Below are 23,129 nucleotides of genomic sequence, written 5' to 3' on the forward strand. Positions count from 1 at the left end.
GCTCCCGATAAAGTCTTTAATCAGCACGTTCCTTTACCAACACTTTTGCTTCATCCCTTGTCATTTTTAACTCTTGACTCATTTTTCAACTGTTCTTTGTCATGTTGTTTTGGTCGGCCTCTTGGTCTTTTATCTTGCGGTGTCCTAAGTGCTGTTTTGGTGATGTCTGAACTTTTCAATCTTAAGAATTGCCCTGAACGTCAGTTAAGCGATAAACATGGTCATACAAAATTGTTCTGCCGTACATTCACTCCTTATTTACCACAACAGACGTGTGCATGTACATTGTATATAGGCAAAGACAAAATCATTGTTCCTTTTAGGAGGTATATATATTACTCCCTAAAAAAATAATTTCAAAATCGCACCAAAGGTAAATAAAAGTCTTCGCAGAGCGCATCATGATACGAACGCAGATGTCCAAACCTGAACAATTGTGGCAAATGTGGACATACTACTAGTTTTTACACACTAACGAATAAGTATGGACACAACATAATGATTTTGGAAAGTTTATTGCACAAAATTTGAAATTCAATTAAAATGTTTCTAAATCTGACCAATTCATTTTTGAAAAGTCGATATTTAGGTGTGTGATCCCTTTAACCCCTTATAACAAGAAAATCGTAGAGATATCTGAAATCTGGTTGAACAACGCAGGCATGGATACATATGAGGAATGCATTTTTTTCCAAAATCGGACCAAAAATTAAAAAGTTAAATTTTCGGCCATTGCATAACTTTGACTCTCTATAACTTGAAAACGGTCCATATTGCATCAAATCTGCTGATACATTTGTTTACCAGAATTAATTAAAGAACACAGTAAAAAAGAATAATCAAAATTGGAAGACAAACATATGTACATGGATTTTAATAAAACACCTATTTTGTACCCTTTTTCTAAAACGGTAATGGCCACAGACTCCAAATTAAACAGAAACCTTCCTTTAATGAGTAAAATCGTATCAAAATTCATATCAATTGGTCAACTAGAACTAATGTACAAGTTATTGCACAAAGTGTCCACAGACGATGATGATGACTGCGCCATTACAATATACGATCGTACGATCAATGTACTCGTGTACTGAATCAATTTATATTGATTGTTTGAATTTTTATGCCTCAAATAATCGTCAAATTACAAAAATAAGGTATAAAATGAAAGTTCAGGAATCGAATTCAAATGTAATTTAACATAAGCATTGTTGTACATTGTTATAATTGAACTCTTTATTTTTAAAATCACCATTCTGATTACGAAGGACATTTAAAAAAGAAAACCCGTACACATCAAAATTCACAGTGCGCCAATTAGCGTAATATTCAGGTTCGATGTCGGTTTCCATGGAACACCCAGATGAATGAAGACAAAATTCCCCGACATACTGCATAATTGAATTAAAGCGTGTCATACCACTGTTTCAATTGCATGAGTACAGATGGTGCTGGAGTGATTTCATTATGAAGGGCACCCTTTACCTTAACTCTTATAAAATATCAACATACTTGTTCTGTCTTCTAATTAAGAACTGTAAAGTGAAAAAATTAAGCCAGATGCAGAAACCACTACTTTCGTTTTGAAATTCTGTCATATCAAGGGCCTAGGTTTTTTGTTCAGAAATATTTTACCCTACACTGAAAAAAAAAGAAACTGAAGTTTGAGATTACTGCATTCAGCTTTCGGTTGATAACAAGTTTGTACACCTCTAATAAACTAAGAATGATACAGTGCAATATTGGGACTACCTCGTGTCATTCCGAACTACTTTCTTATGTGTGCAGGCGACAGTGGTATTACACTACTAACTACTAGTTGGCCTTTCCCATTTATCGCCCTCTAGGCTGAAACGTTCTGGTCAAACCATTCATCAATGAAATAAATTGTTCTAAGATACACGTCCCTCTCAATCAGCTACATTTCTCAGTTGATACGCTTCATAGCTGAAGTGCTACAAGTTATCGCATAAACACCTATGTGTCATGTAAAAGCGCTTAGTTTCGGGCACTTAGTTCCAGAGACACGTGCATTAACACAAACGTCAAAGTCCTAGAATGTAATTTCAACAATTATATCTGGTGCAGGAATCACTAGTCATGTACTTGTAAGGCCCTGGGGCAACTACAGATTTATTATCATATCACATGACCAAAATAACCAAGTAGAATGATTATTACAAAAAGCGATATCGCCAGACCAAAGACGGACTCAATTTCCGAGAAATACTTTTTTCGAAATTCATATGCCATCATCTAAGCAAAGCTTTATTTTTATTTGTCATCTCCGGACTTCCGATCGAGATGTCACGAGGCGGTTACCGTAATAAAAATACACGATACAGTGGGTGATACATCAAGATGGTTTCGGGGGTTATGCCACCCTTTTGTTAAATATTTGGCCAAAAAAAAAAAAAAAAAAATTAGCGGCAAATAATAGCCTGCAACTCCTTTATTTATATAAGTTTCTTTGTCGGGACTACTGTCACTTTTTTGTTAATATTTGGATCCACCAGGGCCTGCATGAAATATCGGGAGACAGCTCTTTGAATTGGTACTCAGCATTTCTTTTTATGTCTCATTTCTCTGATTGATGACTATTTATAATCTCGCAGTGTTCATCAGGTGGTTTATGTTGCATTTCTGCATTTGAACCATAATGGAGTATGCCAGTTGGACTATTTTCCTGTGGTAGTGTAATTTAAGTGCAGATGCCATAATTAAGGCTTTACATGTCTTAAGGCTCTGGCGACTGCTATATCAATTCTGATCTAAATTGATAAGAAGTAGACTTTGACGCTTACCCTACCGGTGCACCTGGTCCATACACCCAGTTTTTAGTGGAGTCCGAGTTGCTCATTTGCTTTTATTACTTTGTATGTATGATTTTAATTACTTTATGTTCTTTGTTGTGTATGTCTATTTTTCATGTCTGGTCTTTGTCCCAGGATTGCATTCTTTTGATTTTGATTACGGCTATAACATTGATTCCCTTGATTACTCTTTAGAGCGTGGCCCCTTAATGTAACTTAAAAAAAAACTTTAGAAGAGATATCTGAATTCTGATTGAAAAATGCAGCAGGGATTTTCCTGGAGAATCTAATAAAAAAAATCAAATTGAGACTAAAAATAAAAAAGACGATTTTTTTGGCATGGCCTCCTTTGACCCCTTGTAACTCGGAAACCGTAACAGATAAATTGAATCTGATTGAAAAACGCGGTTAGAGATTATCATGAGGAATCTAATAAATAAATTTTAAATCAGACCTGAAATAAAAAAAAATCTGTATTTAAGGTGTGGTCCCTCTTTGACCCCAGTAGACTGATAATGCTGATAATACTGTTCTTAAAACAGAATTTAATTTAAAAAAAACAAATAAAAAAAAAATCAATCAATCAAAAATAAAGAAGAAATAAACCTCTACGTCGTTTTTAATGAAAACATATTTTACCCGCTTGACCCCCTTTGTCGAACGGTAGAGGCCAGTGACCCTATTTTAAATAGCAAGCTTCTTCAAGCAGCAAGTAACAACATTTTAAAATTTCGTGACGCTTGGTAAATTTATCGCACGGAAACAAACAAATTACATAACAATGAGGACGACAAAAAATAAAAAAAAAAGAAAACTTTAAACTGTAAAACTCCACCCTCCCCCCCCCCAAAAAAAAAAAAAACCGGCATTTTTCACCTTTCAAGGACAATAACTCTTACAAGGAGTCGTCTGACAAATTTGACTTTTGTATGCCTTATATTAAGGATCATTTCAGCAATTGAAAAAAATTTGGCTAAACCAACGGTTTTGGAGATATGGGATGAACTTTTGCCGGACTCCTTAGTTCTTTTTTTTTGTTAGTAACAGCGGTCATGCTTTTCCACGAATCAAAAATCCCTACATTAGTTTTTTTCGAAAACTTCCCACGGAACATTCATACCACAATTGGTTCCAATTGGTCAAGTAGTGTGAGAGGATGGGATTTATGAAAGAAATAACAATAAAAATAGTAACAAAAAAAAAAAAAAAGAATTGCAACTCCAACATGGCTTAACAGATTAAAACGAAAATTTTAACGCAGACAGATCTCATTATGCTGAACACTTTAATCCTCTTCAGAATTCGCTAAACCTGACCCCTATGTTCCATGTTTAGTAACGGCAGCCATGTTTTTCGACGGATCAAACATCCCCACCTCAGTTCTATGTAGGATACCCCAAGGTACATTCAGTTTGGTTTAAAGTGGTGAAATACTGTCAGAGGAGAAGATTTTTGAAAGAAATAACATGAAAAATAGCAAAAAAAAAAAACCCAAACCAACAAAAAAAACGTCATTATCCCCATAATTATAAATTCCTTTTGTGGTTTACAACCTTGATATAAATTTTATAAAGTTCAAAAGATCAATACTCAAGTTTTAAGACCACATTTTTGCGATAGTATAAGAATTTCAAAATCGCATCAAAAACAAGAAGTCCCCTTTGGCCCTTCTAATTCGAAAATTGTAAAAGATATCTGATATCTGATTGAAAAAGATTCGCAACGATTTTCATTTGGAATAATAAAAGAATTCAAAATCATACCCGAAATAAACAAGCTATTGTCTAGAAATCCGATAAAAATACATGCACTTGCCTCTGGTACCTTCAAGTTTCTTACTTGGTTCAAGTTACAACCCCAATTTCGAAACGGTTCGGGCCATATTCCCAAAAACCGATACGAACCTTTCTTTTGTGGTTTGGAACCTTGTAATAAAATTTCATAAAGATCAAACAACCAAAAACTTGACCACTAGCTAAACCGTATCAGGGGTAATCTCATTGTTTAAGTCTCTTTTATAGATAAATATGAATGACTCCTCACCTTCTACCGCCTGCTCGGTAACAATTTTTCAGTTAGTTCGAGGTTTACCGGATTTGAACTATCTCAAAAGCAATTCACACCTGTTTTAACTTAACACATGCAATTATCATAAACAACTTACAATAAAGTCTTGGTACTGTACATTTCACTATTACCAGATATAGCTTTACCACAACCAAAACCTTTAGAGTAACCAATATTGTTATATGGAATGGTTACCAGTATCATGATTGCTTTTTACAACTGTGTAAATTTCAAGTACATGAAGTGTCTAAAAGCAGCAATCAAGACAATATAATTAACTACCAAAATAGATCTATAATATTATGGTTGTGATCAGATATGGCTAAAATCTGGGGTTTTAAATTAATAAAATTCTTATGTATGCATATGGACAGGAATTGATGATACAAGATAATTTGGACCATTAATAGGCTTTGAATCAGATACTAGTAGAAGACATGAAGAGATGTGTTGATAGGGAACAGATGCCTCTTCCATTAAAATTAAACAGGGAGTTTATACTAGTCTAACACACAAACAATCCATCATGCTTTATATTTCAAACTATTACCATGGTTTTCAAGCTTAAGCTGGCACGCATTTCTGCAATATAATTAACCCATGTATGCATTAGAACAGTCAAAACTGAATATAACTCAGACTTCTGATAAATAGAATGTAGACACACCACTGAAAAAGAAGGCAATAACACTTCCAATCAATAGTTCTCAAGCTTACATATTTCAATGGAACAGTAGTAAGTATAATGCACCAATCACTGTTAATAAAAGACACAAAGAAAAACACAAATAGAAAAGATTTTTACTCATTAGAATTAGGAAATAAATACTGTGGCCAAAACTCGTCACTAAGATATGTCTTTGTGCTACAAGATTCATCAACATTTGCATCCCCCTTTTCATGAGACTGTGTTTCTAACATGTCTAAAACTTTTTCTCCTGGAATCTTGTCAAAAATGTCATTTTGATGTGCAAGCTGTCGTCTCTCTTTCTCTATCAGTTTATGTTCCCAGTCCATGCGAACCTCTTTGTATAGGTCTAAAGAAGCCAGACAGTCCTCTATAGAACAGTGTTCACTTTGTTGTATAGTTCTTCCTGAAAAATATCCAGAAATAATGTACCTCACTGCTTGTAAATTAAAAAAAAAAAAACATAAAAAGTTCCATAACTCCTGTTGGCTTTAAAGTTACTAGAATCATACACAATACTAAGTCGGTGGTCAGTATACATTCATAAACTTAAGAATTAATAATGAACTCTCCTACATTTGTATCTTCTTAAGCATCCTAACACATTTATTTTTGCCTTTCGAAGAGAGTGCATTATTAAATCTGAGGTTTATGAATGTATACTAACCACAGACTTAGCATGATTCCAGGAATGTACACTGACTCTAGACATAACATTGTGTATGGTTCCAGTGTTTACATCTACTAAATGTTAGTCAAACAATTTTTATATCATAAATAAACTGAAAAAAAAACACCTTCAACTACCATAATTGTAATAAATGATCAATAAACTTAATGTTGACCCCTAAACTACAAATTTCATTATAGCATTAACATACCTAAAATTCCTAGACTTAAGTTCTTTAAAGAGGGATTTACTCTTTCTGGTAAGTTAGCTAATGCCCTCAGTGGCTTGAACATTGATGTATCTCTCCTCAATTTTCCTGGGTGGGAAATCTTCATCACATTGAAATCATTGTATAATGCATGCCCGACAACAATCTTATCCTGAAAAAAAAAAACGAAACAAAACAATTCCATAAATGAGTATTTAAAGGTTTATCACTGTAAAGTGTAAGTTTTGGTAAGAATCAGGAAAATAGGGGAAAAATCAGAAACATGCATGTCAAAACCCAACAGATTTGACAATATGATTTCACTCAAAGCTTTCTCAATTTGAAAAGACCATTATTTGATCTCTGCATCACTGAATTTGTTCAGAAATTTTTCAACAGAATGTTAGAAAAATGAGGTTTTTTACAAAGAGTTATTTGCCCTTAAAATGCTCATTTTCAGTGCATTTCAATGAAATCAAACTAAATTTACCAAAGTCATTTGGAAAATCTTGTCCTGTTTCTCAGATTCTGAACGTGCAAATAGTCAAAATTAAATTTTAAAAATAATGGGTTTTCATGTTTCATCCACTGCCAGATTCTTACGGAGACTGATACTTAAGTGCTTTTCAACAAAGGCCTCAAAAACCGTTTGTATGTTTAACTTTATAAATTTTGGCATATATATACATGTAGTAGTAGTTCACATCCTATATATACTTTTCTTGGGTTGTGTGTAATAACTATGATTGAGGTTATGTTCTGAGTACATGTATCTCTGACGTGTTACTCAAAAATTTCATTCGATGATGTTCTGTATAGCAGTTTCTAATTAAATAGCCTGTGTAAATCATTCCTTAAAAAATTAAAGTAAATAAAAACTATGTTTGTTTACCATTTCCCTACCTACATGTACCGTAAGACCTGTTTGTGCTATTCTAAGACAAATTGTATTTCCAGTCATATTTTGTGAAAATGATTTGTAAAATCTTGAACTTCGAGTCATTTTAACATAAGTATTAAGAAGAGATTTACAATCTGTAGAGCATAATTTGCAGTCAATTTTGAAGAATGATGGCAAAACCATAATAGTTAACACCTCTGGTACCCACATACATCTGTAACTGCTCTACTCAACAAAACTAATTCTATATTTTTTTTCAATCTTTGAAATGATATTGAACATTGATATTGACTGTTTTAAATCCAAATTGGGGAATCTGAATCCTACAATAAAAATAATATCTTACCAACAAGTACCAATAATGAACAATATGTGCCAGGAAAGGGCAAACAAACAAGATTTCTTTTTCTGGCTATACTTCTTCGATATCAAACTAGAGTGTTTTGAGGATTTCCCACATGATGGTGGAGCTAGAAACTTTCTGCAGAATCTCCTAAGCACAATTTCTAGTTTTTGCCTTAAATAAATTGTAACATTTTCTGGTATGTTTGTAAGCGGGTGAAAGCAGGCTCAAAATCCATCTTTGGTTTACCTGAATAAGTTCTCTGATTTGGTTTTGAGCTATGTCAAATGGAATTGCCTTTTTCATATGCCTTTTCCTAATACCACTCCATTTGGTTCTGTAGGTCATGATTTGGCTTACTGGCTTGACATATTGATCATATAATACATTGCCATCATAGTCAATGATAGAGCATCTACCTAAAAATTTATTACATATACTTGTATTCAATCATTTATACAATGTAAAAGTACATGTATAGCACATTGAGTCATTGTACTTGTATGAACATGTACATGTACTGTATGCAAGTGAGTCCTCAGACTCCTGACATTTTACATTTTCAAAGATTTTACAAATTTTATTGAAGAAACTTAATCTTCAGTCATGTTTTGATTAAAATTGTCCACTATCTTCTTCCTAAAATTCAGATTTTAACATACATGTACATGTACTTGCAAAGATATTGAAAATTTATGTTTTATCAGGTTTAGTGGAGAAAGAATTTAAACCACATCAACAAAAAGAAGAATGTACTTATGTATACAACAGGGACTGCTCTGGCATTCAAAATTATGTCGCCAGAAAAATCGCCAGCTGCAATTTTATGTTGCCAATATTCAGAAATTAGAGACAGGGGGTGGGGGGGGGGGGGATGATAAACATCTTGTCAATTTTAATATACAAAACTTAGGCGCCAAGAAAATTGCCAACTGGTTATTTTCGTCGCCAGATCAAATAAAAAATCGCAAATTGCGACATTGGCGAAGCCCAGCGCAACCCCAGATACAATGTACATTTGTATATGTATTTAGAATTTATCATATTTTTTTTTGAACATACATGTATAGTGGTTACTTAACGAGAATTTGTGATGATCAAATAATGGTTAGATCAGCTACTTATACATGTAGTTCAGACATTTAAATGATTTTGAGCTCTTAAAAAATCTTTCATTATATTTCAAAACATGATGATTCATTAGGCCAAAAAAAAATATGTCTGTTTAGGGTTACATTCCTCCGGAATATAGGGTAGGTCGGTAGGCATTTTCATTTTATTTTTTCTCGACTAAAGTTGGGCCTATATTTGTAAAGTAGCATAATGTTTAAGTCATGAAAGTGTATGGTTTTAAGTAGAAAGTTTAATTTTTAACATACACACCTATTAATCATGTCTTTTATTACCATACACTTATTTTTTGTAGGAATTTTGAGCAAAATATAATTACATGTACACTGTATTTACGCTTGGATTTATGTGATATAAATCAGTCTCCTATTCAAATGATATTGTGACCTGGTTTTAAACGTACTTTCGGTTTTACCGGAAATTGGCGGAAATTACCAATTTTGTCAATTTTGGAGAAAAAATGTATTAGGGTCGGGAGAAAAAAATTAGGGACGGACGGGAAACCCGAAACAGACATATATTTTTTTGGCCTTACTATATTCGTTTTCTGAATATAATTTCTTACAACTACATTTGCACATGTACTGTATCATACCTAAAGCACTTGTATTCTTTGGCATGAGGCCAACAAATTCACAGTCCATAGCAATAATCCTATTTGGTTCTGGAATTTCCCATATATCAGAATCATTATTATGATTACTAATATTATCACATATACTGTTCTCTGAATGATCACAGGCTACACATGAATCTTTGCAAAGTGTACAGACTTTTTCTTGAACTTCTGTGGAATGACTCAAACAATTATCACATGTGGAATACTGGGTTGCTTTGACATTACTGCAGTCTGTATAAGTATCTGTACAACAGCTGGTGCTTTCTACACTACTACATGATGGACTGTCAATCCCTGAGTCTTCATCTTTACTTTCACATTCTAGTATCACAAAATCCTCCCATTTCATCTCCTTCTCTTTAAACAGGGGAGACAGTTGAGGATCATTTGGAATTTTGTTTCTTCTATTTTTAATTTTAATTAATCTTTCTAGCCTTGAATTAAGTTTTTTGCATTTTTTCAACTTCTTAATTTCATCTAAACACTGGGCTGGAGAAACAGAACGCTTTTTCCTTGTTTTATTCAAATTCATGTCTAAACTTTCATTTGAATCTAGACTTGTTTCCATTACACTATCAGAATTGTTATGAGACTGCAGAATTTCCTCAGAATCTACACTTTCCTTTTTTCTTTTCTTTATAGGCTTTTTCCACTTTTTTTTCAGGCATTCTTCCAAGTCCTGTATGTCCTCTTCATCAAAGTCACTATCAACAAGCATCAGCATATTGCTTTTATCTATAATAGATCAAATCACAAATATATTAAAAAAATAATTAAATGATGTAAAGCTCATATGACTTTGGTTAGTTAAAAGGCTATCAACAAGAACATGATCCTCCCTCACATCAAATTACATTTGAATATTCTGGCTTAGTACTGTAATTTTAACACAAAATCAAAGTGACACTTTACACGTACATTTGTACATTACATGTATGTGTATGTACATGTTAATAACAGCAACTGATAGGAATTATTTTCTAGTAAAGACTGTGATATAATGTATGCCATTCTACATCATCCTACTACCAGAATTTCTTTTGAACAATACTAAATTAATCATGCAAGAATTTTAGTTCAAGTAAAGTTACCAACTTTTGTAAATAATTTACAAAAGGTGGTAACTTTTCTTGAACTAAAATTGATAACAAATTAATACACATGTTCCACCAGCCTGCATAATAATCTACACATTTCAGTGCTAAAAAGTTAACAATTACATATTGTTTTGTACTAATCAATGTACAAAGAAATGCCATCATAATGAAAACTACAGTCAGGGTAATACTGATGTACAATGTACATATATGGACCAAACAAGGGTAACCCAAAAACAAAAATCTATCCCCACCTTCCTTTTAAAACTTGGAATCTTAAAAAACTTTCTTAAGACCGACTTAGTAATACATGTATAAGATTATTGCAAATGGAAGACAATAATGATAGTGTCATACATTGTATATATACATGTACCATTATGAACACAAATAATTAGGGATTGTGTAAAATTCAGGGGGCTGAAATCATATCATTTTGATATTTTTATGAAGGGTGTCAGTGTTCTCATAATTTTTAAAATAGCAGAGTGCTTACTGGCATAGCACAGCTCTTATGGCCCATCTCCAAAATTATAGCACAGTGCCCATTGTGCATTATAACAAAAATTATTTACTGATAGCACTCTGCTAAGTAATCATAGTGCTGCAAAGTACAGCACTATAATGGCCTCGGGAGAACACTGGGTGTTGAAAATTTCATTTGTTAATATGTGTTTTCAGAATATATTGTCAATGTATTTCATATGTAATTAATATTGATACTCAAATTGCAAGATCATTTCACCTATACATTATACATGTAAAATGTACATTGTCATGTACTATGTAAATGTATATTTACATAAGGTCATAAGTAAAAAATGAGGCTCAGAGGGTACATACATGTATTCAGTGATTGAATTTCAGTGGAAATACTTGCTAAATGCAAGTTGAAATTCAATTTTGCTAGCAGAAATTATTTCCACTCGCTCTAATTTGCTAGTGGAATTCTATATGTGCAGGTACATGTACTGTACATGAAGTCCAGAAAAAAACTAAGAAACTTAAATTTAGCAAGTATAAACTTTCAGTACTTACTTAATTTACTGTATTTTAAGCTGGTGGAAAAGTTTGAAATTCCATGCCAGCAGATCAATAAATTTGTTCCAAATCTTGTAAATATATGTATATTGTCATTAACTGTTCATTAGTGTCAGTTTTTTCCAAAAATTCTGACAAATTCACCATACCTATTCTTTTTATATTATAATGTACATGTACATGCAAATTTGTCTCAAACATGCTATTATAGTGCCCCTTTTACCTGGATTTACGTTGCCCCTTATGCTGCAGGGAACACTACATATCAAGGAATTAAAGAGGAGTAAAGTACCTCTGGGGTTGTTTCATCATCTCTTAAACCTATGATTTGATTGTTAGAAATCCTATTATAAAAAATGTACATTGTACATTCAACTAGCATGAACTGATAAAACAATGTTCAAGAAATCATAAGTACATTGAACCCGTTTCAGACAGAGGCTACAGTATTTTCAAAAATGGGTGAACTGTTACAAAATTTTCATCAATTTACCTGCTACTTAAGATAATTAATATTACTGACATCCCTGTTGAAGTATACTACTCAGTGTGGTAGTACTGAAGGGCAAGGGCAAGGCTACCTGAAACGGTAATCCCTTATGAGACTCGACACTGGAGATTTTTTGTTTTTGTTTTGACCACCACTGAATCCCTTAAAATGCACTATAAACGTATGTAGTATTCTCGAAAATTTTACAACTTGACCTCGATTTGAACCGTGACTGATTGCACCGACAACAGTAGTTCAAGGATCCCTAACAGTGGATGATTTTAAAGTTGACACATTTTTCTACGTAAGTATATCAATTTGAATACCAAAGTCCACCTTATTCGCTAGGTACAGCACGTTTTCTTCGGACGACCGCCATCTTTGTGTATATTGAAACTGATCATGTGACACACATTCTCGCAATTTAAATACTATAGTCTGTAAAAAGAATATAATTATTATAATGGCTCTAAATTAGTGGTCAAAACAAAAACAAAAAATCTCCAGCGCCGAATCCCAAAAGGGATTACCTTAAAGTTGAAACGGGTGCCTATGACAAATGGGTGTTGAAATTTTTAACTTATCTTTGATGGTCGACTTTAAAATATCAGTTGTAAAGTTCTAATACCTGTGAAATTAATTCCCTTTTAAAAACAAATTTATTCTGTAAGCATTTCAAATGATGTGAGACGGATCAAATCTGGCAGTCAATCCACGTTTCGTAACACCGGAAGTTACAACAATATTGTAAAACGTTCACAATGACGGGTTGGGTAACAACGTGAAACGGAACAGCGTGTATTTTGAAGAAAAATATGTGCTTTACAAAATTAAAAAAAGTAGGGATTAAATGAAGTGGTTGACAATTTATCGGGTCCTAAATAGTCTTCATTTAAAGAAGAAAAATCACGCTTAATTAAGCTAACTAGTACACTATCTCAGGTACTCCAGCAGTGCTAGAGGTTGATTGGCAAGCTATATTTTCTGACTTGGAGCCGTTGGGGTATGGAGGAACGGAATTCCAACCTCTTACGTTGTAGGAGTATATCTCAGGAAGTGTATATTATAAGAGACGAGTTCCCGAATACTATACCCAATGACCGCCACTGTATATAGCAGCGCGTGTATATTAGTCTGTGACTACTTTTTAAGTTTATCAATAGTCAAAAATTGCATAATTCTCTCGGTGTCCTGCCCAAGGACTATATATTATACTCCATTTGTCCTACTCATTTCTGGCGTTACAAATATAACTTCTGCTAAGTTTAGGTATATTTTTATCGATGATGCTCTGTACATAAAACGATTTCATGGTTTGTCCATACTATCACCTTATAGGTCGTCACGGCAGGATGTCTGCATGGAATACAGATTGACTTTAACTTACAAAACATACTAAATGGGGATGAACTCCTGACATATAATTATTATGCTAAAATGATGTTGGCTGTTCAAACCTATATCAAAAACACTAAATGATTTTAGTAGTAGTTTTGTTGACAGACTAATGTATATACATTTTATATATATTTAATTTCTATTTTCTTAATCAAATAATAATAATAATAATAATAATAATAATAATAATAATAATAATAATAATAATAATAAAAGAAATCTGTATACACTTTTCAAGAATTGTGGTTTAATTTTATGATTGAACATAAAAATGTTCAAATTCCTTCTTTTTAAATTTTTGATATACATTAAGTGTAAAAATAAAAATTTTTGATGGTACATCATTTTGGCTATTATATTTTTACAAAACATTCACACATTTCATTTTCCAAAAGTACAATTTTACTATATATTTCAAAGAAAAGCATCGAAACAATTACATAATGATTTTTTTCCATCTTCGATCGGAAATAGAATTATCTTTCTTTGAACGTATTCTTTTACATATAATATTTTGTATTGTATATATCCCCATGTAATATATGTTGCCTTGTATGGAGAGGACGTATATTGACCTAGCCTACTATCCAATCCTATTAATTATAATTCATTGATAAAATATGTATAGACTGTACTATAAAGCGATTTCATAGCACTGTTTAAATTGGCTCCACATAGACAGGGGTGGATCAAACTTCAGGTTAGGTAAATAAAAAGAGAGTCGTTGAAAACAAGGAACGTTTTTTAGGGGGTAAAATTTGTGAAAACCTGACATTTCAAGATGATGATTGGGGGGTCATAACGACCTTTATTCCAATACAGGTTCTCACGGTCAATTTCAAGTAATTCCCCCTATTATCAGAGGGGTGGTGGCGTAGGCCGAGTCAGCTGCCCCGTATGCGTAAATGATGTAACAAGACAAAGATAAACAAACACATATAGTCTGTGACTGTGTGTTATCGGTATAATCTTATCATTAATGGAAAATGATAGGTCATCTTGTGTTTGGACGTTTGAGAAAATCTTTATTTCGGTTTTATCTGGGTTATAATTCATTAACCACTTATCTGACCAGCCTTAGATTTCCTCCAAATCATTTCCTCTCACTATTTTTATATTTGCAGTACGATTACTAGAGTAACACTAAGATGTATTATCATCAAAAAGGCGGGTTAAGGGTTGGAGTCGTTCTCCAAAATCATTTATGTAGATGAAAAATAATAAGGAACCCAGAACTGACCCTTGTCGACACCAGCTTGGATTGGTGGAAGAGATGAGCAACTGTTTTTAAGCACAACTTTCTGTTTTCTATCAGTAAGATAATCCGTAAACCAGCTTATGAAATATTTCCGTTAACTCCATATGATTTGAGTTAATGTATCAAACTTACATGTTTATGCCAAACTTGATCAAAAGTTTTTGATCATGAAAAATCGCAAAATACGATGCAGCTAATTTCTTTATTTGCATGAGAGTTCAAAACACTATTATATAGTTCAATTAGTTGATGCACCATTGAATGTTACGGTAAGAACCCGATTGGTAATGATAAAGTGAACTATCATCAACTAGTTGATTATATGCATGTTTGTATTACCTTACCCAAACAGCTTATTAGCGATATAGGACGATAATTTGACAGTAATACAGTATCCCCTTTTAAAATACAGGTTCAATGACACAACTTCCGAGCAGTTGGATATCTGTGCATTTCAAGACACTCATTAAATATTAAAGCAAGGGGCTTTGCTATTATCTCAGTAGATATTTTAAGCAGACGATGACTTATCATGCCTGGCCTAATAGCCTTATCGGATTTAGAATATTAATTGCATTGTATATCTATGATTTCGCGAAGTGTTTGGACGCATTATTCGTTTTAAGCTCGAATTCAGGCAGAGCTAGGGGAGTTTCCTTCGCGATCATCAAGGGACGAGACCGATGAAAAATATTCGTTCAGCAGATTACATTTTTCGGTATTATCACAAATTACTTCAACTGTGTATTTATGGTATTCATACCTTTGTTAGATTTGATAATCATATTAGTTATTTACAAAAAAATGCAGTACATTTTTGCATTCGTTATCTAGTTGTCAACATTTTTTTTCAAAGTTTTGCCAATAAATCTCTTTATGTTGTTTACTTTTATTACTTCTTTGGTTTTTATACTTGAGGATATCTTTATCCAGTTTTGACCGGAGTTATTTTCCCGTCACGAATACGAATTCTCGCCTAGGATGTTATTATTAAACCACGGTCTGTCATGTGCACTTATGGTTATTATTTTAGTCGATATGGTTTTTTGATATTGTGATAAGTGTGGTTTCATTCATCTACATCGTTCAGCTCATTCAATTAATTTATTTTAGCAACCTATTTCAAAAAGTTCATTAATTTAGCAAAGTTTGACCATACACCCACTCACCAACGTTCAAAAGTACTCGATATTGATTTTGGACATTCAGTAAAGGTTGTCGCCGCGTCGTGATTACTGATCTCTCTAAGCATACGTCAACCACCCGAGTACTTCGAAGAAAGCCGTCGTGGTTTATTTATCAGATTATTTAGGTTGTAGGAGTTTATAATATCAAGAAGCTTATTATTTGAGTTACAAAATAGGTTTGAATTGCATTCACCAGCTAGCACGATGTTCTCATTTAATTCGAGGGCCAATTAACTCTTTTGAGTATTGGAGACGCAACCAGTATATAATCATTGTCAATACTTGGTGGCTAATAGAGTGCTCAGATTATTTCATTAATTGGATTTCCAAGTTAGATTTTTCTAGAAATACCTACATTTTCTCTCGGATATACATGTATTAGGATACCACCACCTGCAAAAAATCTATGTTTGCCAAGTGGGTTATTTCTTGAAAGTATCAATTAGAATATTATGGTCTAGATTGTGTTCATTTAAGGGTGTATCAGTTAGAATCAAAATATCAAATTCATCAGCGAAGATATCTAGGAAACCAATGTTGGTGTAATTCTTATGCTGCGGATGTTTAGATTACATAATAAAAAGAAGTGTTCACAGTTTGTACTGGTATTTGGTGTCGAAGTTGTATCATTTAATGGGCCAGGATTACTTTCGAAATTGCCTATTATAAACATTGACTAGAAAATGATAAGTACAAACATGGGCATATTATAAACAGCATTAAATAGCAAGCGGACATTTCTGAGCAGACACATGATAAATCAAATATGGAAACAAAATGATTTAATGATTTTGTTGTGATTAAAAAAAAATCCTGGTCCTAAGGACCTGTGGTTCCCAAAGCAAATCCATGTGAAACTACAGACACATTGAAGAACCACATGTACGTTGGCAACGTCCTTTCGAGCTTTGAAAACGAAACTCAGATGATGACATTTTTTCATTGTCCGAGCCTCAAGAAGTGGTTCCAAGCGTGATATCCTAAAAAAATCTTCAGGGATATTTGATCCGGTGGGAATACTAAGCCCAATTACAGTTCGAGCGAAAATTCTGACTCAAAAGTTATGGAAACACAAATAAATTGAGATGCGCCTCTACTTGACAACAAGCATAGTGAGTGGAAGTATGTACTAAATGATTTAAATGAACGCATTAAATTTGAAATGCCCAGATATTAACTTCCTGTTCAGACAACTTTAATGGAGTAACCATATTACACATTTTCACTGATGACAGGGATCTGGGAAAATCACTCAGTACTTGTAAAGGCCAAAAATAGTTCCACTTAAGTTGTAACTTTACCGAGATTAGAACTGATGGGAGCAGTAGTAGGAGCCAAACTTGCCAACCATTTGATAGATAATATAGGACCAATGCACATCACATTTTGGAGTGACAGCCAAATTGTCTTGAAACGGATAAGCTCTACAAAGCCATTGAAGAAATTTCTAGTAAACCGTGTTACAAAAATCAAGGACTTGGTTGATCAACAGAATCGGAGATTTTGTCCCACTAACACGAATCTAGCAGACTTTTTTTACGGGGGAAATCACTTCTAAAAACTGCATGACAAATCACGTGAAAATATGGAGCAAAACGGCTAACTGATGAAAGGAATTGTCCAGTTTGGGATGTAACAACAGCAATTTTAAACTAAAAACAAACAAACAAATGACCTACCTGATGAGAAAATCCAGCAATTCTGGAAAGCCTTTGTAAAAGCAGTTTAAATGAACTTCACATTCGGTTTTCAGCGTTTTGAATGGGTATATCCGCTTATTAAAATTACGAATTTTAATTTGCGGAATGCAAATATCAAATTGTCCAACGAATTGCCATCACCAAATTTAAGTTCGTTTTGTCAAAAATATATTGTATTTCGTAAAGTTAATGATATAATTCAAAATGACTGGTCACTTTGATAACTGTCTTCATTACAACTGTCTTCTAGGTATTCAACAAAAATTAGATTTTTATTGCTAGATTCCCGGTGGGTTAAACTTCTTTTCAGTAAATATTTTAAAACACATGTTCAGCTTATTCATATTTTCGGTGGCTTTTAACATGTCAGATGCTAGAGGTTAGAATGACACCAAGTCAGAAAATAGCTTGCCAGACAACCTCTAGTATTGCTTGAGTATGGGAAATGGAGAAATTAAAATTTAGGTTTTTGATAGTGTATGTAATGTCATGCACCATTATAGACATATATATATATTTTTTTAAACAAAGTTAAGGTATAGGATCAATACCTCGGGTTGTTCAGATGGTGGTGTTGGTAAAGCTGAGGCTGAAACGGGCAATGATTTTCTCATTCTGTACAGTGTGAGATACTTAATCTTCATCTGGAACACTTGCTAGTTCAACAACTTTCTACAATTTGAACAAATAGCTGTTTTTAAAAAAATAGAATTAAACGATTTGCAAAATTTACATACCTCAGTTTTTCAACAAAAAAGGGAAATTCTCCACAATTAATAACAAAGGAAACTATTTAGCCATATTAATAGTCTTCAATTGTTACTGTACTGTAGCATATCTGTCACTTGAAGTGCCATTGGAAAAGAAATCTAGGTGTTCAAAAGAGATGGTGAGTTGAAATTCCGAAAAGATAAGGCCAATCTTTCACTTTTAAAGTTTTTATGTTGTAGTTATTTCTTGGGTGCTCAAGGTTACCATTTTTTAAAAGTCTAAAACCATTTTTAAAAAGATATTTGGATGTTATTTGTCATGCTAAATATTCTTTAAATTAATACTTTGATGGTTAACCAGACTACCACAGTGGATGGTTCCCCGAACCTTGTCAATTACAACACCAAGCAAATACCTCTACCCGTTTTCGAGACAAGACCAGGAGCTTTCCTGAGCTGTATCAGGGGTGAGATTACAGCGGAGAATGTGTATATCTAGGCGGTAAACGATGGTCCCGCTGCATGCTTATTAATGAGACATTTGGGTAATTTTATCGTATTCATATGAAAATAACTCATTCTTCATAGTCACATGCTACGATTTTAAAGAAACCTAACATAAGACGGTTTTGTGCAAACAGAATATTTTATTTTTAAAACATGTATGAATAAAGTATTCCAAAGAGGCTTTAATTCATGCAAATTCTCTGCTGTATTTAAGATAATTATGATCATAAACCAAAACGCACATCTTAGTTATCTTAGGTCTTGGGTATTAGTAGCTTCCCCTCTGTAGCAAGAATGAAGGTGGAAGCATATATGCTGCAGTTGATACATGCAAAAGTATAAATACAGATTTTCTTCTTGATCTACATGTATTTTTGGCGGAGATATGTTTATAGTTACTGTAGATGTAACATATAATATTAGACCCAACATCTATCAGAAGTACAGAACTTACACTTACAGAAGCAATGCATGTCAATGTTTACATTAGAAAGCCTTTGCAAAGAAGCACCAACACACAGAAGTGCTAAAAAATAGAACTATAGCTCATAATGTTCATGGCATGGTCGACATTTGGTAACATATATATTTCATTGATCACAGAAGGAATTTTATTCCTATTGCGGACTATCTGATATTAAGTATGTGCATCTTTGCATTTCACCATATCTGTCCTTTTTTAGTAATTATGCATGTTTTGTACGGGGGGATCCCGAGATAATACGCCGATGTATCAAATACGTTTATTCAAGATGGAGACGTTTTCTGCATAGTTATGACGTTACATAGATATACAATATAGGTACATTGTCGAAAATTTTTGAAGATATGTGATGAGGCGACGGAACGGGTAGGAAATGCGAGGTTCCGCCATCGGCGTATTATCTGACAATGTACCTATATTGTTTTTTTCTTGTTATATTTATAGCTTTGTGCGTGTGTACATTTTTAAAATAAAATTTTAAAATGCATATCCCCTGAGGAGCCCCGATCGTTAAACCGAAGAAAAAAATTAATACGCATGGCGCATGACTCAGTAAACATTGAAATTCAATCCGCACCATATAATCCGTCAAAGCTGTTTGAAGAAAATAAGCAATGTATCAAAATTTATTTAATTCCAAGAGACAAATAAGTAAAATGAACAATGAATACAAATATTTTGAATGTTGTAAAGTCGATTTTAAGAACATTAAAGATTTGAATTTCGCGAGGAAGGTGGAAGCTGACTTGTTTCTGTTTGGTATATGGCAGTAGAGTTCAGGGGTGAAATTTGTGCACTAGTTTCTTTTGGATTTGGAATATTTGTTTGAGATTTTTGAAGAAGAGGAGGCAGTTGTATGGGCAGATCTATAATGTAGTGTTCCTCTGATTCATTATCCTGGGGTTTAGGCAGTAATAAATCCAAGACCATAACAGTTTCCTGGTCAATTGTCTCTTCAAGAGTTTTATCATATTGTAATGTTTCAATTTCTTTAAGTGGGGACCAGTTTATGTTAAATTGTGACGGACACTCTGGCTCCGAGTCCGACATTACTGAAATGACAGGGGAAGTCGTCTGCAAACTGATAATGAATCTAATCTGAACGAGATTTGGGATTTGCCATATATACAAAAAATAAATACAAAAAAAATCATTATTTGGTTTACATAAAATCTTTAATTTCATTCAGGTGAAAACGAAACAAAACAGCAAAAAAAAAAAAGATTAACCGGATACGCAATCGCAATTTGTTTATATCGTATCTACGGTGGCGGCCATAATTAATTTATGCATACCAGAAAAAAAGTAGTTCCGCCGATCTCGCGAGTGGGAGGAGCCAGAAAGTCGATAACCTGCTAATGTACGGATACGGCAAAAAAAAAAAATAACCGTATACCTTTATTCGTTTAACAAATAACCTCATTGCAGGATATATATTAATACGTGCGTTATAATACTACTACTTATCAATCGCCACGAAAGTGGATTTGTATACATATCGGTACTTTGTAGAAATATAATTTAAATACACCTACCTTGCAATTAATTTTTCTGATGTGACAGACATTGGCCAATCCATGTTTCATATCTTATGGGGTTGATCCAGTAGATTGTTGTTGTCTCTCAGAGCAGTCTTGATGGCGCTGAAATACATGGAGTTTGCTACATTTCCCCTATACATCTGTACCTGACACTTGCTGTTGGTTCAGGTTTTCTCAAGCTGAGTAGACCGGGTGTCGTTTATTGTGGAGTTTCCACCATTTTTCTGATGGGACATTGTTCTTAAATTTCAACCATCTATGAATTGCCACTTGGCAAACATATCTTAATGAAACTACTCTTTCCAAAGCCTACGTAGGAACCGCATATTCTTGCTCATCCTCTGGCATAAAAAGGGGGCGTTCCCGTCTTTTGCCTCCAAATAAATTTTTACAGACTTTCATTCTGGAAGAGCAGACATTGGGATACCGTATACATTTGTATATCCGGCCTTCCTGACGGACGTACCATTTTCATTGATTTCCCGTAAGGCCTCCCTCATTGCCTCTTTTGTTCATTTTTTATTTTTCTGCTTGGCATAACTAAAACGTAAAAAAATATAATTTTTTAAAATTAATTTTTATTTTGTGATACATGATACTGTTGAGTAAATCTTGACATGAAATTGTGAATGTTTCAACACGTCTTTCATTTTTTTCAATGTCCTCCTCTTAATACATATATAGAAACCCTATGTCTAGTCTTTACTTTCGTAGAGAACTGTTCCCACTTCCAGTTCATTGGGTCCCCACTGTTTCATGCCAACTGCCCAAACAAACGGAGGAATAACTTTTTTCATCCACAATTCATCAAAATGTGGGGAAGAATGATAAACAAAGATAAAAGGGGTATTTTCCCGACTGTTACTACAACGTCATTGTTTTGACCCCATATCGTCCAATATATATGAATACACTATGGGTTGATAGATAATATTTGACACCTTAAAGCAAGTAAATGAAATGATCTTTGCTATTCCTTAGTTCGAACACGTACAGGAAGTGTCCGAACCATAGGCTTTCACCGTCCGAATTATGGTTAAATTGGATAAATCGCTTTAAACGCGTGAATTCGTGAAAACTTGTTAAAAAGTTTTAAAAATCATCGAATTTTTAAATGAAAGGATGGTGACTTATGGTATAAAGGTATGCAACAAAATATCTGAAGAAAAACGCTATTTACTAGTGCTATAGAAAGTTGTTTACAACAAGAGGAATCAAGGTAACCAAAATTCTAGCGGAAATTAATGAATGTAATCCAGGGACAAAGACCAGACATGGAAAACAGACAAACACAACAAAAACCATAAAATAACCACAATAATACATACAAAGTAACAAAAGTAAATGAGCAACTCCGACTCCACAAAAAACTAGGAGGATAGACCAGCTGCGCCGGTAGGGTAAGCGTCATCTGTTTTTCTAAAAACACCGAGTTGCTCATAAGAAGTCAAGTCCGGGGTAGACGAAAGAGGAAATAAAAACTATAACACGTTGAACAAATTAGTTTTCATGGTGCAAATTGATACAGGGTAACGATCCACGAGTTCATGATGACGACCACAAAACTTCTGTGGAGATGACTTCAATCTTGCATCAACGTAACCCTGTTCCAGGAGATTAATCATGAGAAATCTAGCACGATATAAAAAAGTCTGCGTGATTTCGATAAGCTCTAGCATAACGTATGAGTTGTGATACGAACACTTCATACGCAGGTGCTAAAGGGATGTTGCCATAGATGAAAGGACAGTTGACAATACGGAATGAAAAGTCATTGTGTTTGTCGTATAGTTGGTCAATAGCTTTCCTTTACCATCGATCTCTAAGTGTAGATAAGAGGCTGACTTCACAGTGTCTGTAGTATCCTTTATATCAAATTATTTGGGGTAAATGCAATTTATGAAATCCCCGAAAATAGGACAGTTTAACGATAATACCTCATCTATATAACGGAAATTGAGATTAATGGATCTAGCTACCTTTTGGAATAGATCCGCCTCACAAGAGTGAAGTAATAAGTCAGCAAGAAGAGGAGCACAATTTGTTCCCATTGGAATGTCGACTGTTTGTTGAAAAACGCGTCCACCACACTGGACAAATATGTTGTCGATAAAAAAAATGAAAATATGTCATCAATAATACGATGACTTACCGCGATGGGATGTCAAGGGATCTCCTTCTTCATGCTTCGTTTGAAGATAAAGCTAGAGAGTATCGAATGAACATTTTTCACCAATGAAAAGGTGAAGATCATATTTTCAAAGAGACGTCGAAGA

The 23,129-nt window shown here is 33.7% G+C and overlaps 1 protein-coding gene across 1 annotated transcript; it reads right to left on the reverse strand.

Moving 5' to 3' along the window:
• Positions 1–5,667: 5,667 nt before the first annotated feature.
• On the reverse strand, positions 5,668–12,463 carry LOC148614451 (uncharacterized). Its single transcript, XM_088588534.1, has 5 exons — positions 12,395–12,463; positions 9,417–10,175; positions 7,940–8,109; positions 6,450–6,618; positions 5,668–5,974 (listed from the first exon to the last, which is right to left on the reverse strand). Exons 2-5 carry the CDS (start codon positions 10,162–10,164, stop codon positions 5,682–5,684), a joined length of 1,380 nt encoding a protein of 459 aa, XP_088444660.1. The 5' UTR covers positions 10,165–10,175; positions 12,395–12,463; the 3' UTR covers positions 5,668–5,681.
• Positions 12,464–23,129: the final 10,666 nt, after the last annotated feature.

Source organism: Perna viridis, chromosome 6, assembly GCF_037379345.1.
Source record: "Perna viridis isolate PV_CMFRI_1.1 ecotype Kerala chromosome 6, ASM3737934v1, whole genome shotgun sequence".
Taxonomy (NCBI): Eukaryota; Metazoa; Mollusca; class Bivalvia; order Mytilida; family Mytilidae; genus Perna; species Perna viridis.